Source organism: Engystomops pustulosus, chromosome 8 (assembly GCF_040894005.1).
Source record: "Engystomops pustulosus chromosome 8, aEngPut4.maternal, whole genome shotgun sequence".
NCBI classification, from domain to species: Eukaryota; Metazoa; Chordata; class Amphibia; order Anura; family Leptodactylidae; genus Engystomops; species Engystomops pustulosus.
Window position 1 is genome coordinate 22392213 of NC_092418.1, and position 17230 is coordinate 22409442.

A 17230-nucleotide genomic window follows, 5' to 3' on the forward strand; every position below is an offset into this window, starting at 1 on the left:
GACTCGGATGGGGGACTCGGATGGGGGACTCGAAGATTACCTGGTAGGCGGAGTAACGCGGCTACTGGGGCGTGGAGTAGCCGCGACTAGTAGCCTCATGTCCGGCTACTCCACGCCCCAGTAGCGACATAAAAAAAATTAGCATATATATGTAATAAAGTTTTGTAAAAGACACCCGGGACGTGAGGATTAGCCCAAAAAAGGGCTATCCTCACGTCCCATCCATCCACCTACCACCCCATAGAGATGAATGGAGCACAACTGACCTGTGCGGCCGTCTGCTCAGTTCAACTCAGGGAGCAACGAGGGGCCCTACGAAAGTACCTCGGACCCTGTTGGACTACATGTTCTCGCGATCTGTGTGGGTCTCATCTTGTGGATAGGGTCTAATTTTGACTGGTGAGAAAATCTCTTTAAGGATATGTAAGTGAATCAGCTCACTATTACTGTGTACGTCCATTCAAGCAAAACCACAGATCATTGATCATTTTCTTTACAATTCATCTTGATACAGATCACTGGCAGGAAGAAATAAATCACATTTCAAAACCGCAGGGTTGATTTATATGATGTTTGACAGCCTTATAAAGCTGGCTGCACAACATTGTATTAGCCAAAGAAGAGCATTCGGCAGGAAGAGAAGGAATTTTAACACCTGCAAATGTGGCTTTGACTTTGTCGATGGTGATCAATGTGATCGTTATGGTGTCAGAGCATGGCTTACCCCACAAGGGATAAAGATTTAGTTCAGTGCCATAGACCTTAATATATGATAAATCAAAAACAGATGGGCATGTCCGGCCAATCCTGCTATAGCCGAAACTCTTGTGACAAAGTTTCGGGTGTATGAGTGTGATGGATATACCTGCATTTCTCAGGGCGGGTCCACTAAGTTCATAGACTGTCACCAATTTGCCGTTCCATACGGCTATTGTATCCTAAAAATTATAGATAAGAAATTTACTTGTACCACTGCTATATAAGAGACAAAATAATGTAATCATATACTGCACAGTCTGCTCACCTTAGTAACAAAGACCCCTTTGATGTACATATCAGTCTTAAAGTTGTGCCGGGCACCTGTACTGAAGTAGGTGATGCTGAGCTGAGATGGCGCCACCTGAATCGCCGCTACTTGTTGATGGAAATGAGAGGACATGACATGTTCACTGAGGACCAGAACTGAGCTCAGGTTGTTCACAGCCAAAAGATTCTTAGATGATCCCCACTGTATGAAGACAAAGTATATGATCTCAGGCAATGATCAACAAATGGGGATATAGAAAGGATGAAGAAACAATTATGATCAATACAGGATAAGTAATGTAAACTGACTCTACAAGAAGAATAGTGAGCACAGCGCTGGAGTATAATACAGGATATAACTCAGGATCCAGTACAGGAGAAGTAATGTCATTTATGTACACAGTGACTGCACCAGTAGCAGAATAGTGAGTGCAGCTCTGGAGTATAATACAGGATATAACTCCGGATCAGTACAGGATAAGTAATGTCATTTATGTACACAGTGACTGCACCAGCAGCAGAATAGTGAGTGCAGCCCTGGAGTATAATACAGGATGTAACTCAGGATGAGTACAGGATAAGTAATGTCATGTATGTACACAGTGACTGCACCAGCAGCAGAATAGTGAGTGCAGCTCTGGGGTATAATACAGGATGTAACTCAGGATCAGTACAGGATAAGTAATGTCATGTATGTACACAGTGACTGCACCAGCAGCAGAATAGTGAGTGCAGCTCTGGAGTATAATACAGGATGTAACTCAGGATCCAGTACAGGAGAAGTAATGTCATTTATGTACACAGTGACTGCACCAGCAGCAGAATAGTGAGAGCAGCTCTGGAGTATAATACAGGATGTAACTCAGGACCAGTACAGGATAAGTAATGTCATGTATGTACACAGTGACTGCACCAGCAGCAGAATAGTGAGTGCAGCCCTGGAGTATAATGCAGGATGTAACTCAGGATGAGTACAGGATAAGTAATGTCATGTATGTACACAGTGACTGCACCAGCAGCAGAATAGTGAGTGCAGCTCTGGGGTATAATACAGGATGTAACTCAGGATCAGTACAGGATAAGTAATGTCATGTATGTACACAGTGACTGCACCAGCAGCAGAATAGTGAGTGCAGCTCTGGAGTATAATACAGGATGTAACTCAGGATCAGTACAGGATAAGTAATGTCATGTATGTACACAGTGACTGCACCAGCAGCAGAATAGTGAGTGCAGCTCTAGGGTATAATACTGGATGTAACTCAGGATCAGTACAGGAGAAGTAATGTCATTTATGTACACAGTGACTGCACCAGCAGCAGAATAGTGAGAGCAGCTCTGGAGTATAATACAGGATGTAACTCAGGATCAGTACATGATAAGTAATGTCATTTATGTACACAGTGACTGCACCAGTAGCAGAATAGTGAATGCAGCTGTGGAGTATAACACAGGATGTAACTCAGGATCAGTACAGGATAAGTAATGTCATGTATGTACACAGTGACTGCACCAGCAGCAGAATAGTGAGTGCAGCTCTGGAGTATAATACAGGGTGTAACTCAGGATCAGTACAGGATAAGTAATGTCATGTATGTATACAATGACTGCACCAGCAGCAGAATAGTGAGTGCAGCTCTGGAGTATAACACAGGATGTAACTTGGGATCACTACAGGACAAGTAATGGTCATGTACGTACACAGTGATTGCACTAGCAGAATAGTGAGTGCAGCTCTGGGGTATAATACAGAATATAAGTTAGGATAAATGATACAAAATACTTGAAAAATACTCAACTTTTCAAGTAAATTGTGTTCAAACATGAACATAAGATCACCAGTTATAAGTGACACCTACATTTGTGCACCATCACTTACTGTGATCTGCGTGATGTTCCCTTCCAATTCTGTTGGGGTGTTCAGCTTCCAGCATTCTTTTCCTTCGGACCTCAAGGACTTACGACCATCAGGGACTTTGCTCCACATGGCCACCTTGCCCCTACTGGTTCCAGCTGCCAGAATTGCTTCAATGAAAGAAATACATGTACTGAAGGATATAAATGGTTCAATATACATATAGACACAAGGCCTGATGACATGGGTTGGAATATGAGTTGAGCTGAATTGTGAGGCTGTGATACCTTTGGCAGGACAGTATGAAATACAGTTTATGGTTTCCTCTGCTTCAAATCCCATTTGATCATCCAGGAACAGAACATAATTGTCATCTCGCTCCAGATCCCAGAATCTGAAAGTAAGATTTCACATAATTTATTGTGCCATTGCATGCTATTATATGCATTGAGTGACATCAATTAAGGTCCAGCTGCTACACGCCATCTATAGTGTCCATCAGGCGCCGCTATAACATGTAGTCTTATCATGTAGTCTTTGGCCATGCTGGTTCACAGGAACTTTTGGGAGAACTTTTCTCCGAAAAATAACCTGTGAACATTCCTGAACTCATAAATTAGAATGAATTACCTTATGACACTTTCTCCTGTTGCGGTGATCAGTAAGGAGTTATTGACGCAGATGATATCCGCCGTTTTAATGATCCTCCCGGTCAGCTTCACCTGCTCAAGAAGATCCATTCAGTCATGTAGTTCACCCAATAAGCACACAATGGATAACAAGTGTCATCAGGTATTGGTAAATATGCAATCATATGTCTGCTAAATATCCATTATTTCATCTCACAATTTCGCAGCGTGTAATTGCAGCCTTAGGGTGATGTCACACATGGCGTTTTTAGGCCATTTTTGGGACGTTTGCAGATTGTAAAAAGAGCATGCGTTAAAAAACACATCCGTTTTTTGAAAACGCACGCATTTTTGTCCGTTTTTTTAATTGCGCAAATTCGGAAAACCAGGCAAAAACACATGCGTTTTCAAAAACCGCATGCGTTTTTAAAAAACTGAAGAGTTTTTTAACGCATGCGTTTTTTTACCATCTGAAAACGCACTAAAACGGCCTAAAAATGAGTTTTTGGTCCGTTTTTAAGCAGTCCGTCAAAAAACGCATGCGTTTTTGACCAGTTTGAATTAAGATAATTGGCCAAAACTGTAAAAAAACCGCGTTTTTTGACAGACTGCTTAAAAACGGACCATACACGCCACATGTGCCATCACCCTTAGGGCACATTCACACTATGCAGTGCGTCACGTTTTTTTAATGCATTTTTGACGCATTCCAAAGGCTTCAACCTTGATCACATGTTGAAGTAACATTGCGTTTCCATTGCATTTGCTAAACCGCAATGTTACTTCAACATGTGATCAAGACTGAAGCCTTTTCAATGCGTCAAAAATGCATAAAAAACCGCGACGCAACGCATTGTGTGAATTAGGAACACTAGGATGCTGCCATTAAGTACCTTACCTTGGATATCTCCTCAGTGTCTCCTTCCGGACTAACAAAGAACTGTGATAGGAGCAAGTTCTCAGTCACCACCACTAGTACAGATTTCTTCTCCAAGAAGATCAGCTTCCGTGCAGGACTGTCCATTCCAATTATTGGGCTACTCTTTGACTGCTCATTAACCCAATGTATGGAACCTGACACAATAAAATAAAAATTAGAGATTGAGGGTTGATTCACACGTTCGGTTTTTCAGATGCAGTTTTTGAAGCCAAAAGCAGGTGTGGATCATACTGGTTGAGAACATATAACTTGGTGATGCTGCTCCTCCTCTTTTTTCATTCCGCTCCTGGTTTGGACATCAAAAACTGCATCTGAAAAACTGAACATGTGAATGCACCCTAATAACAAACAATAACAAACACAAAACACATTTTACTGACTTAAGTACAAAAGTACAATCCAAAAAGTAGACATAATGAATTACCGAAACTGAAAATAGATCAGAACTACCCTTTTACCCGCTACCCCACTGGTTTACGCTGCCAGATCATTTTAGGTTCACTGCCACCTACCATCTCCTGTGCTGATGAAGAAGGAGAACTCCTGTTGGGCGGCTGCCTTCATTTTCCAGTTAAACATATCCAGTGCCTTTTCATCCCCGCTCACCGCAGCTTTGGCCAGCTGGGCCATATCCCTGAAAAGAGGGCAATAACACTCACATATCAGGACCAAGGCATCCAAAATGAATGGAGCAGCAGCAAGTAGTAGATTCCAGAAAAAGTTAAGTACTTTCCTTATATATTTTTTTAAATTTATTCCTGATTATGGCTTCAAAATTACTATATATACTGCAGGTGTGATTCCAGTCTTGGACATCAAAAATTGATAACAGATATTAAATAAAAGTGTGTCTCCAATTACATAGACAGAGTGTCCATAGTAATCCTTATACAAAAGATTGCAGAAAACTAGCAGTATGGAGCAGCTGCCGGCTGCTTATATCCATATTCTAGGTGACATAACACTGTAAAGGAGTTGCATATGCCTCTCATACATAGAGCAGGCTAGAAGACTGAACGGGACACTTCATCACCTTGATTATGGATAGGTTCTACTGTTCTGCTATTAAGAAGCAGAATCTACAATACAAATTATTAATAGGCTTGGCTACAAATTTATATTACAGTCCTAGCTGCAGGTAGTGGGCACTGCTCTATTTGGCTGATAGGACACATGGGGCACGGTTAGTCTCCGTAAGTCGTTACTGCAGAAGAGGCTCTAACCAAAAGTGAATTACTGACATGCTGACTTTAGTACCGGTCTCTGAGCGCTAAAGACAGATATTCGATTCAACGATGCAAGTAAGTTGTATCAGACTTGTGGGTTTTAGGCCTAAGGGTGGTGACACACGTGGCGTTTTTAGGCCGTTTTTAGTTAGTGCGTTTTCAGATCGTAAAAAACGCATGCATTTTTGACAGGTTTGACCAATTATCTTAATTCAAACTGGTCAAAAACGCTTGTGTTTTCCAAAAACGCATGCGTTTTTTACCGATCTGAAAACGCACTACTAAAAACGGCCTTAAAAAATGCCACGTCTGTCACCACCCTAAGGGTGATACATTTTCAAAAAACGGATGCATTTTAAAAACGCATGCTTAAAAACGGAACTAAAAACGCCATGTGTGGCATCACCCTTATACTTACTCTTCAGGTGCCATTGGTTTGAAAAGGCAATGAGTCAAAGGCTTGAGGTAGTCCAGCTTTAGTAATGGTCCTCCCTGGACTCGGCCTCGCTGATCCAGTTTCCACATAAATAGTAAACCATTCTGTACAAATAAAAATATAAATGTATTGATAACAGGTCAAATCATATTCCAGTATACTTTCTGTATCGCATAATAGTGAAAATAAAGTCTACTGGTTATGAAGTTACTCACTGGTGGAAACCACCACAACAACGATAATAGCTAGGGGAAGGGGAAATTAGATGGGGAAAGAGTGAGTGTATAAAATGTAACTTTTAGTAAATAAACATTAAAACAGAACAGACTTAATATATTCTCTACTTCTGTGCATTGTGATGTATTATCACTAAAAGTAGTGTACTACACTGTAGGTGGGTAGTAATGAACACCTAGGGACTGGCTAAGAGGGGAGTCCCATTATCAAAGTTGTAATAATCCAACTTTAAAGTTCCTTGTATTACTATGCACAGCAGCTGCTGTTAGTATAATTCAAAACCAGGAGGAATGTAAAAAAAAAATCCAAATGCACTGTCTAATATATTTGTTGTAACAGTGCGGTCTGTATACCAGCTCCCACGCGCTGAAGCCCGGACTTAAACTGCAGTGTGCAGCAGGACATACACAGCGGATCATGTGCTGCAGTAGCCACAAGATCAGCTACGTCTCTGGCGTCACAGTAAAGCTGCATACACAGTTCGCTGCGAAGTGATAAGAGGAGGCTCAAATAAAGTGCTGTCCCTCAATGACAATGTCCCTAACCTATAGCTAGATTCCAACTACGTCCCAATGTACATTTCGACAAGGTAACTCAACATCTTTGCTTTAAACCACTTAGAATAAACCGAGCATCAGTATGGGGAAGAAAGGGGATTTGAGGCCTTTGAACGTGGCATGGTTGTTGGTGCCAGAAGGGCTGGTCTGAGTGTTTCAGAAACTGCTGATCTACTGGGATTTTCACGCACAACCATCTCTAGGGTTTACAGAGAATGGTCCGAAAAAGTAATAACATCCAGTGAGCGGCAGTTCTGTGGGCGGAAATGCCTTGTTGATGCCAGAGGTCAGAGGAGAATGGGCAGACTGGTTCGAGCTGATAGAAAGGCAACAGTGACTCAAATCGCCACCCGTTACAACCAAGGTAGGCAGAAGAGCATCTCTGAACGCACAGTATGTCGAACTTTGAGGCAGATGGGCTACAGCAGCAGAAGACCACACCGGGTGCCACTCCTTTCAGCTAAGAACAGGAAACTGAGGCTACAATTTGCACAAGCTCATCGAAATTGGACAGTAGAAGATTGGAAAAACGTTGCCTGGTCTGATGAGTCTCGATTTCTGCTGCGACATCTGGATGGTAGGGTCACAATTTGGCGTCAACAACATGAAAGCATGGATCCATCCTGCCTTGTATCAACGGTTCAGGCTGGGGGTGGTGGTGTCATGGTGTGGGGAATATTTTCTTGGCACTCTTTGGGCCCCTTGGTACCAATTGAGCATCGTTGCAATGCCACAGCCTACCTGAGTATTGTTGCTGACCATGTCCATCCCTTTATGAGCACAATGTACCCTGTAACATCCGATGGCTACTTTCAGCAGGATAATGCGCCATGTCATAAAGCTGGAATCATCTCAGACTGGTTTCTTGAACATGACAATGAGGTCACTGGACTCAAATGGCCTCCACAGTCACCAGATCTCAATCCAATAGAGCATCTTTGGGATGTGGTGGAACGGGAGATTCGCATCATGGATGTGCAGCCGACAAATCTGCGGCAACTGTGTGATGCCATCATATCAATATGGACCAAAATCTCTGAGGAGCTTCCAGCACCTTGTTGAATCTATGCCACGAAGAATTGAGGCAGTTCTGAAGGCAAAAGGGGGTCCAACCCGTTACTAGCATGGTGTACCTAATAAAGTGGCCGGTGAGTGTATACCGCCCACAGAACTGCCGCTCACTGGATGTTTTTTCTTTTTCGGACCATTCTCTGTAAACCCTAGAGATGGTTGTGCGTGAAAATCCCAGTAGATCAGCAGTTTCTGAAATACTCAGACCAGCCCTTCTGGCACCAATAACCATGCCATGTTCAAAGGCACTCAAATCACCTTTCTTCCCCATACTGATGCTCGGTTTGCAGGAGATTGTCTTGACCATGTCTACATGCCTAAATGCACTGAGTTGCCGCCATGTGATTGGCTGATTAGAAATTAAGTGTTAACGAGCAGTTGGACAGGTTTACCTAATAAAGTGGCCGGTGAGTGTATATGGCCCCATGCAGAGATCTCATAGTGTTAGGTTATATTCACCCTGCCGTATGGAGGACGTATATACGTCCCCCATAGGCAGCAATGGGCGCTCCGCACTGTTCCGTAGCCAGGAGAAAGATAGGACAGGGGCGGGTGTGAGCCCCAGTGACCCCCTCCAACTCTCCCTGGCGCCGATGTGAGTACCGCCGTACTACGTAACGGCTGGCACATGTCAGTGTGAATATAGCCTTAGTCCAGCATGTCAGTTCAGTTCCTGTTTGCAGCGTTCGGGCCGGGAGACTCGGGCAGCATGCGTTGTGTGATGCGAGTTCATCGCATTACACTCGCAAGTGTGGAACCAGCCTTACTCATAGATCCGGGCACTATGATTGTGGTAATCTGCCCCTGGTTTATAAATAATAATAATAATAAATAATTCCTTTATTTATATCCATGCTTGATTTTGATGGTAGATTTCCATTAAATAGCAGATTCGCCTCCTAAACTATCCTGATCTATCAAGGCGATAATCTATTCATAAAAACATTCAATCACTTGCATAATATCCATCCATATCCACTAGTAATACTCACAAGGTCTCCAGAAATTAGGCGGCTGTTGTTACTGCTCCACTCCAGCAATGTGATCTCTGTGCTGTGTGTTGATGGTACGCCATGATGCTCTTTGTCAGGTTCATTTAGGATTAATACTTCTCCTATTGCCCACCCCACAGCAAGTAACTTTTTTGTGGGATGCCAGCTCAGGAGGCTCGGCTGGTATGACCTTTCCACATGTGCACCACCCACATGGTCACCCTGGAAGAAAATAAACACGGATGACACGGATGTAAAAACATGGCAATAAAATGACATTTTTTTAGGGCTCAGCTACAGTAACTAGACCCACGCTAGAGAAAATAATAACAGCTATTAAAGGGTAATTCCCATTTTATAAAGAGACCATCCATTTATGATTTGTGGTTGGTTCAATTACTTGTTGGTCCCCCAATAATCGTTACAGGGCTCTGTGTCCATTACATGAGCCAGTTGTATATGCTGAAGCCCTGCTGCCCATTCATTCACATGAATTGTGGGGGTCCCAGCAATCAAAGTGATGGCTGTGATGTCCATTTATTATGGAACATGGAAGCACCTACCAGTTCACTGTAGATGTCCACACAACCGCCAGACGTTGGGCTGACAGAACCCACAGCCAGCAAAGTGTGAAGATTGTGCCAGCTGATGATGGACGGCGATGCTGCAGGATTCGGAGCTTCTATACGGTGGTCAAAATACACAGCCATTGAAAGGAATGCCCTGGAGACCTGTGGGGTACAGAAGAAATATTTGTTAAATATATTTGTTACATATTTTTCTGGCTTGTGGTTTGGGGTTTTAAAGGTCATACAATGGAGAAATACCGTACTTTGTATTAAACACCATCCCAGGACCAGACATCTACAGACTGAGTGTGCCTGCTGAATAGGGCAAAGAGGCAATAGAAGACTGACAGCTTTGTAGGGGAAGTTTAAAAAAGTTTAATCATCATTTCATTACATTACATAACATAGACCAAGACACAGTAAATCCCTTCCCTCAAACATAAACCCCAGTCCATCTGTTGCAAGAGATTGCTTCAGTGTGAGGTCTCTACGCCCTGTGGCACTGCTATAGTAAGGTGATAAAATTGTTGCTTAAAGGAAATCTACCATCAAAATCAATCACGATAAACCAGGGGGGCTGATTCATAGATCCAGGCACCGCGACTGTTATTCATGGCCTCCTTTCTATTAAAATAATGCTAATGAGCCAGTGGTGCTCTAGAGGAGTTACCAGGGCCCCACCAAGATATAGCTTCACAAGCTGTTATACTGTCTCACCCTCCCTCTGCCTGCTGTAATCTCAAACAGTGGCAGGGGGGAAATACTCCTGCACAGTGTAACAGCCTGTGAAACTGCAGTACAAGAGTCATTCTAGCTCATTAGCATAATTTTGATTTGATAACTTAAAAAGTTGATTATAGAAGGAAGGAGGCCATAAAAGCTTATGACAGACCCTCAATATCCCGCACATTTCACGCAGGATTTTTTTGCTATATGTAACTATGGAGATGGCACGGCGATCGCTGGCTGCGCACTTTTGCCCAGAAGAGGGGTCATACCTCACTGGCGGCTGTAACCCCTCATCCTGCAGCACCATGTATGAGGCTACAGATACACTGCTATGGAGGCGACACAGGACAGATTTTGGGGACCACTGTGTTGTGGTAATCCGCTTGTCGCAGCACAGCTCGCTTTACTGCAGTAAACCCCGCCCCTATACAGGTCACCGTGAATCCCCCGCTACATAGGGGATTATATATTATTATTATAATCTATAATGGAAGAGAATCTCCAAAAATAATGAAGGTGAAATAACATAATAGAAATACATTCCCGGGTGTAATGAGCCCCGGACACTACAGAGACGTGTACATCCCCCGAGTGTATAGTGAGGGCGGCCCCTCCGCTCGCGGTGCAGAACGTGTATTACCCCCGGCCTCCTCTTCGCTTCTCTCCGTTATCCCGTCAGGCTTCAGCTCCTGAACCAGGCCGCTTCGCTTTCCCGTTACCGTGACAACGGAGCTGAGAACCACGTGCCCGGAACGCTCCAATCACAGCGAAGTGTTAATGCGGCCCCGCCCACTATAGAGAACGCTTGACTTTCCCTCTGTGTGAACGCGCTAAGGGGGGGGTCCACGTGATGTGCGCGCTGTTCGCACTGCGCGTTTATTTCTATCACGGCTTTTCGAATTTTTTTTTAACCACTTAATAGAGGTGTCATATATATATATATATATATATATATATATATATATATATTATTTTTTTTTTACTTTCCATTTTATTTTATTTTTTTACATTTTTATAAACCATACAGTACTTTTTTATGTTTCCGTATTTCACTTCCGGTTTGAAAAAACCTGAACTAATTTATTTCCAGAGTTGTGTGAGGACTTTTTTTTCTGCAGGACAAATAGTACTTTCTAGTGGTATCTAGTGGGGGCACATTTACTAAGGGCCGTGCGCCAGTTTTCTGTCGTTTATTTCTGTGCAAACTAATTGCACAAGTGTTTCAGAAGAGTTCCGCGCCATATTTGTGTCGCACGCCACCCTTTTGTGGCGCAGCTGTCCTAGTCGACATGCGAGGGGGGCGTTCCGGTGCTCAGTCGGACCGCGTGCCAAATTTAACATTGCAAAGTCTGACAGAATTGTGCCCATTTTAAAGGTGCACCAAAAAAAAAAAAGTTGTGTGCAAAAGGGCACCTTCTGCCTTTGGCTCTCATTTATTAAGAACAGTGCAGTGTGTACTATGTGCAGTGTCCTGTGTAGTGTGCAGGGGGCGCTAGATTCACAAGTAGTGGCGCACGTTCTTCATGAATGTTTTTTTTTTGGTGCACTTTTAACATAGGGCGTGCAACACACTTCTGTCGGACTCTGCATGATAAATGAGGTGCACGGTCCGACTGAGCACCGCAGCGCCCCCTTCAGTGCAGAAATTTGTGTCGTGTGAAGACTTATACAGCTGCCCCACAAAAGGGTCGTGTGTGCCACAAATGTGGCACGGACACTTCTTAAATACCTGTGAAAGCCGTTTTCACCAAAAAGAACGTGCAATTTCCGACAGAAAACTGGCGCAAAGCCCTTAGGAAATGTGCCCCATGATGCAGTTTGCACTGTTATCAGTAAATGTGGGTCATAATGTATTACTTGTGGATTTGCCGCACTGAATTTCTGCATCTTAATACAGGAGAACTTTAGTGTACGGTAATTATGACAATTCCATATCAAATCACGTGAATGTATTTATGTCTAACCGCAAACTAGAGCTTCTTGGTCCAATGCCAGTGTTACCATTCCTGCTGCTGGTGGTAGAGCCCCCGTATCTACTAAGAGGCTCCTGCAACTTTGTAGATGTGAGCGAAACTGTAGTATCGGGATGGAAAAAGCTGAAAACTGGTAGAGAAGGCATCATTTTAAGGCCCCGCGCGGCTACAGCCGGGCTGACATACGTCAGCCATGATAGAGAGAAGGAGGAGTGACCTTAGAGATCCACAGTGCACATCCCGTAACATGGGGTAAGATAGGACATGTCCTTTGGCACTGTACTGCTCCGTGCGTCCATTGCTGGCAGTTGCGAATAGCGCCCTCTCCATGTCAGGATCTGTTAGGGGAAGTCGTGAACCCTCTATGAAGGTTCCGAAACGTGGTCATTATGTAATAGTAGCTGTAGCTTCTGCCTGGAAAGGCAATAGTTAAATGGGTGTAAGATGTTATCCAATTATCTGGCTGTATTGTTAGGGTGCGGTCACATGTCGCGTTTAACGCATGCGTTTAAAAACGCATTGCGATAGCTGGAGAGTGATTTGCCTAATTAAACAGCTGCTAACAAAACGCATGCGTTAACATCGCGGTTAACACATTCGTTTTGTAAACACAAGTGTTAAAGGAAACCTACCATTTAGAATGGTAGGGGTAAGCTGTAAGTACCGAGCACCAGCTCAGGGTGAGCTGGTGCCGGTACTTACTTTCGTTAGTGTTATAAACCGCAGTATCGCGGTTTTAACACTTTTTAAACTTTAGAGCAGAAGGGGCGACCGCGCGCGCGCAACATCTCCGCTATTTCCTATGCAGGCGCACGCAGCGCCGAAGCCTCTTCTGCTCTAAAGTTTAAAAAGTGTTAAAACCGCGATACCGCGGTTTATAACACTAACGAAAGTAAGTACCGGCACCAGCTCACCCTGAGCTGGTGCTCGGTACTTACAGCTTACCCCTACCATTCTAAATGGTAGGTTTCCTTTAAGAGCTGTTTAATTAGGCAAATCACTCTTCAGCTACTCCAATGCGTTTTTAAACGCATGCGTTAAACGTGACGTGTGACCGCACCCTAAACTGGAGTGTGATTGGAGAGGTGCTATCACCTGACCAGGAGGAGGACATGGTATTTCCACACAGTAGAGAGTCAGATCTTAAGTGCTGCCACAGAACCCAATCCCAGAGTGAGGAGACTCTAATCCAGAGCTGCAGCTTCAACAGTTTGGACCCAGCTCCATCTCAATTCTCTCAGTCTGCATCTACTATCAGGCTGGTGCACGCACTATTCCTGAGGACCACTCCAGTACCAGAATCTGACCGTTTAGGCCCGTTGCCTGCTACCTGTTAAATAAAGAATTGTGAGTTGATTTGCACAAAGTTGCCTCCGTCTGATTCCTGGATACGGCTGTTACCACCACGGGCTCCCCATCTATTACCCAGGGTCTCATTCTACTGTACAGACACTCAGGGGATGCCCCAGGTAGAACCAGTACCACAGCCTCTCCCTCCATATTTCTTGCACACAGCACCTGCTGGAGACCTGCCAGGCTGTAGGACAGCCCTCCAGTCCCCATACCAAGTACTGTGACATTAGCATGCCCTAGGCCACAATAGCCAGCCACTCCAGTATTCTGGGCCCCCGGCTGCCTCCAGGCCCCAATAAAAGGCTAGGCCCTGTTGGGGGGTGTTGCGTATGTAAGGCCAAAGTCTTGCGGCCGTAAATACATTCCCCTACGGTCGTGTGAATGCGGAATGTTCTCCTCCATTGTGCAATTCACCCATTTTTAGCCCGTTTTCTCCTTCCATGTCCACTAAAACAGTCCATGGGAACATGTATCATAAGTCTGGCTTTGTCTGACAGTTTTTGGGGGCTTATCTGCAGGTCAGATGTATCTTGGTACTTTATCCTTATTGATACATATTGAGTTTGATCTTAGGTGTCTCCAAAAGTCACAGTTAGTTTTTACACCAGGTCAGGGGCAGACATAGATTTGCGCCAAAAGTTGTAAAAAGTCGCAACTTTCACATCTGGATTCAGGTGATAACTCAGGTAACATTGCAGAAAAATGGCGAACTTTGAAGGGAGACTGTTTTGGTCCCAAAAAATCTTGCAAATGAGCACAAGCATCATAAAAAGGTCCCAGAAATGTAAGAAAAAGGCAAGCCAAAAGTTACGCTACATGTCCCCCCCTCCCATGTGTCATCCATATGCCATCCAGGGTGGATGAATTAAATTCTTGAAAACCTGAGACTCATAAACTTCAATGGGAAAGTACTAGATTCAAGAACACCTACAAATAGGAGAGGACATGAGATTACTGCCATGAAAACACTGCACTAGTGAGAGGGAATCCATCGTGCAAAATGGAGAAGTTCTAATCATCAGGGACCCTGCTCCTTTCTGCATGAGCGATGGATGTGTATGACATAAGTTATCTGCAGTAGACCCATTCAGGACCCCACAGATCCAACAATTGTTTCCCAACCCTAGTCTGCATGCTGCCTTACCTACATTGTCCTGCAGCCACAGCACCCTGCTGTTTATCAGGCCAGCACAGCCGCCATGCTGCCACACCCTGGGATTTTTAGAGACTACAGAAACAAATAACACGCCAATGGCGGCAACTATACTCAGAGCATAGAATAAGCAGCCGCAGGCTGTGGCCCGATAAGAAAAATGATAATTTTTAGTTATATAGCAGCCATTTTTTATAAGGAAAAAGTATAAAATAATTTATTGAATAAAGATGCTGGAAGGGCATTCCATAGAATTTGTGCAGCTCGGGAGAAGCCCTGGAGATAATTAAAATTAATGTAAAGATTAATCTAACATCACTGGCAGATTGAAGAGCACGGGTTTGGTCATAGACTAAGATGAGATGAGAGATCGGGAAGTGCAGCATTACTCAGAGCTTTGTGGATGAAGGTTATTATTTTAAACTGTATTCAGAAGGAGACGAGCAACCAGTGCATTGCCTGGCACAAACTGGAGGCAACCGTGTAGCATCTGGTCTGAAAGACAAGCCTGGCTGCTGCTTGATGCTGATGAATAGAATGTAGAGGAGAGAGTTGGTAAGTGGAACTTACGGATTCTGGACAGGTTTCTGAGATACACGCTACAAGAGCATGAATATGCGGTGCAAAGGAGAGGTTGGAGTCCAGCACAACCCCAAGAAATGGGGCCTGCAGCCACTGTGCTATAGTCATCAACTGAGATGGAGAGGTCAGGGTTGGGTCAGTTAGTAGATGGTGGAAAGACAAGAAGTTTAGTCTTAGAAATTAGTGTTTTCTGATGGTCTTAGGTACCCAGACAGAGTGACAGCTTCCATCTTCCACATGTTGCAGCGCCCGATCTGTGATGATAAGTCCATCTGCGCCAGGTCAAAGTATGATGTCATTACACGTTAACTGTCTCACAGCTTCGGGATGAGAATGTTTTATTTTTTGCGCGGTGACGGCCGGCTACTGTGGGGCAGCGCGGTGACGGCCGGCTACTGTGGGGCAGCGCGGTGACGGCCGGCTACTGTGGGGCAGCGCGGTGACGGCCGGCTACTGTGGGGCAGCGCGGTGACGGCCGGCTACTGTGGGGCAGCGCGGTGACGGCCGGCTACTGTGGGGCAGCGCGGTGACGGCCGGCTACTGTGGGGCAGCGCGGTGACGGCCGGCTACTGTGGGGCAGCGCGGTGACGGCCGGCTACTGTGGGGCAGCGCGGTGACGGCCGGCTACTGTGGGGCAGCGCGGTGACGGCCGGCTACTGTGGGGCAGCGCGGTGACGGCCGGCTACTGTGGGGCAGCGCGGTGACGGCTGATGCCATTAAAATTATGATTCATAACAGTATTAATGTTACAGTTATAAAGTAACAATGAATATAATGTCATGGGGGAGTCACCAATACATGGCAAATTGTATTAAAGGGTCGCAGCATTAGGAAGGTTGAGAACCACTAATCTAATCCTGTACTAGACTATGGTCCTGAGTGTGAGGCCATAGAGAAATATGGGGAAAACATTAGCCATCACACAGATTGCTCCCCATGCCTCCCCCCTGCCATCACACAGATTGCTCCCCATGCCTCCCCCCTGCCATCACACAGATTGCTCCCCATGCCTCCCCCCTGCCATCACACAGATTGCTCCCCATGCCTCCCCCCTGCCATCACACAGATTGCTCCCCATGCCTCCCCCCTGCCATCACACAGATTGCTCCCCATGCCTCCCCCCTGCCATCACACAGATTGCTCCCCATGCCTCCCCCCTGCCATCACACAGACTGCTCCCCATGCCTCCCCCCTGCCATCACACAGACTGCTCCCCATGCCTCCCCCCTGCCATCACACAGACTGCTCCCCATGCCTCCCCCCTGCCATCACACAGATTGCTCCCCATGCCTCCCCCCTGCCATCACACAGATTGCTCCCCATGCCTCCCCCCTGCCATCACACAGATTGCTCCCCATGCCTCCCCCCTGCCATCACACAGATTGCTCCCCATGCCCCCCCTGCTATCACACAGACTGCTCCCCATGCCTCCCCCCCTGCTATCACACAGACTGCTCCACAGGCCCCCCCTGCTATCACACAGACTGCTCCCCAGGCGCCCCCTGCTATCACACAGACTGCTCCCCAGGCCCCCCTGCTATCACACAGACTGCTCCCCAGGCCCCCCTGCTATCACACAGACTGCTCCCCAGGCCCCCCCTGCTATCACACAGACTGCTCCCCAGGCCCCCCCCCCTGCTATCACACAGACTGCTCCCCAGGCCCCCCCTGCTATCACACAGACTGCTCCCCAGGCCCCCCTGCTATCACACAGACTGCTCCCCAGGCCCCCCCTGCTATCACACAGACTGCTCCACAGGCGCCCCCTGCTATCACACAGACTGCTCCCCAGGCCCCCCTGCTATCACACAGACTGCTCCCCAGGCCCCCCCTGCTATCACACAGACTGCTCCCCAGGCCCCCCCTGCTATCACACAGACTGCTCCCCAGGCCCCCCCTGCT

The 17230-nt window shown here is 45.7% G+C and overlaps 1 protein-coding gene across 3 annotated transcripts in view; it reads right to left on the reverse strand.

The window, feature by feature from the left end:
• Positions 1 to 17230, reverse strand: part of IFT140 (intraflagellar transport 140) — a 54945-nt gene that overhangs the window by 37212 nt on the left and 503 nt on the right. The window contains exons 1-11 of one of the 3 annotated variants that reach the window (XM_072120255.1): positions 10908 to 11030; positions 9533 to 9700; positions 8970 to 9191; positions 6095 to 6216; positions 4963 to 5084; positions 4409 to 4584; positions 3512 to 3603; positions 3169 to 3275; positions 2906 to 3051; positions 1025 to 1228; positions 866 to 938 (exon numbers count right to left, since the gene is read on the reverse strand). In XM_072120255.1, the coding sequence (XP_071976356.1) occupies positions 866 to 938; positions 1025 to 1228; positions 2906 to 3051; positions 3169 to 3275; positions 3512 to 3603; positions 4409 to 4584; positions 4963 to 5084; positions 6095 to 6216; positions 8970 to 9191; positions 9533 to 9679 (1411 nt within the window). In that variant the 5' untranslated portion in view covers positions 9680 to 9700; positions 10908 to 11030. Of the gene's footprint in view, positions 1 to 865; positions 939 to 1024; positions 1229 to 2905; positions 3052 to 3168; positions 3276 to 3511; positions 3604 to 4408; positions 4585 to 4962; positions 5085 to 6094; positions 6217 to 8969; positions 9192 to 9532; positions 9701 to 10907; positions 11031 to 17230 lie in introns of those variants that run through there. The other 2 variants (XM_072120257.1, XM_072120256.1) reach the window with 2 other exon arrangements.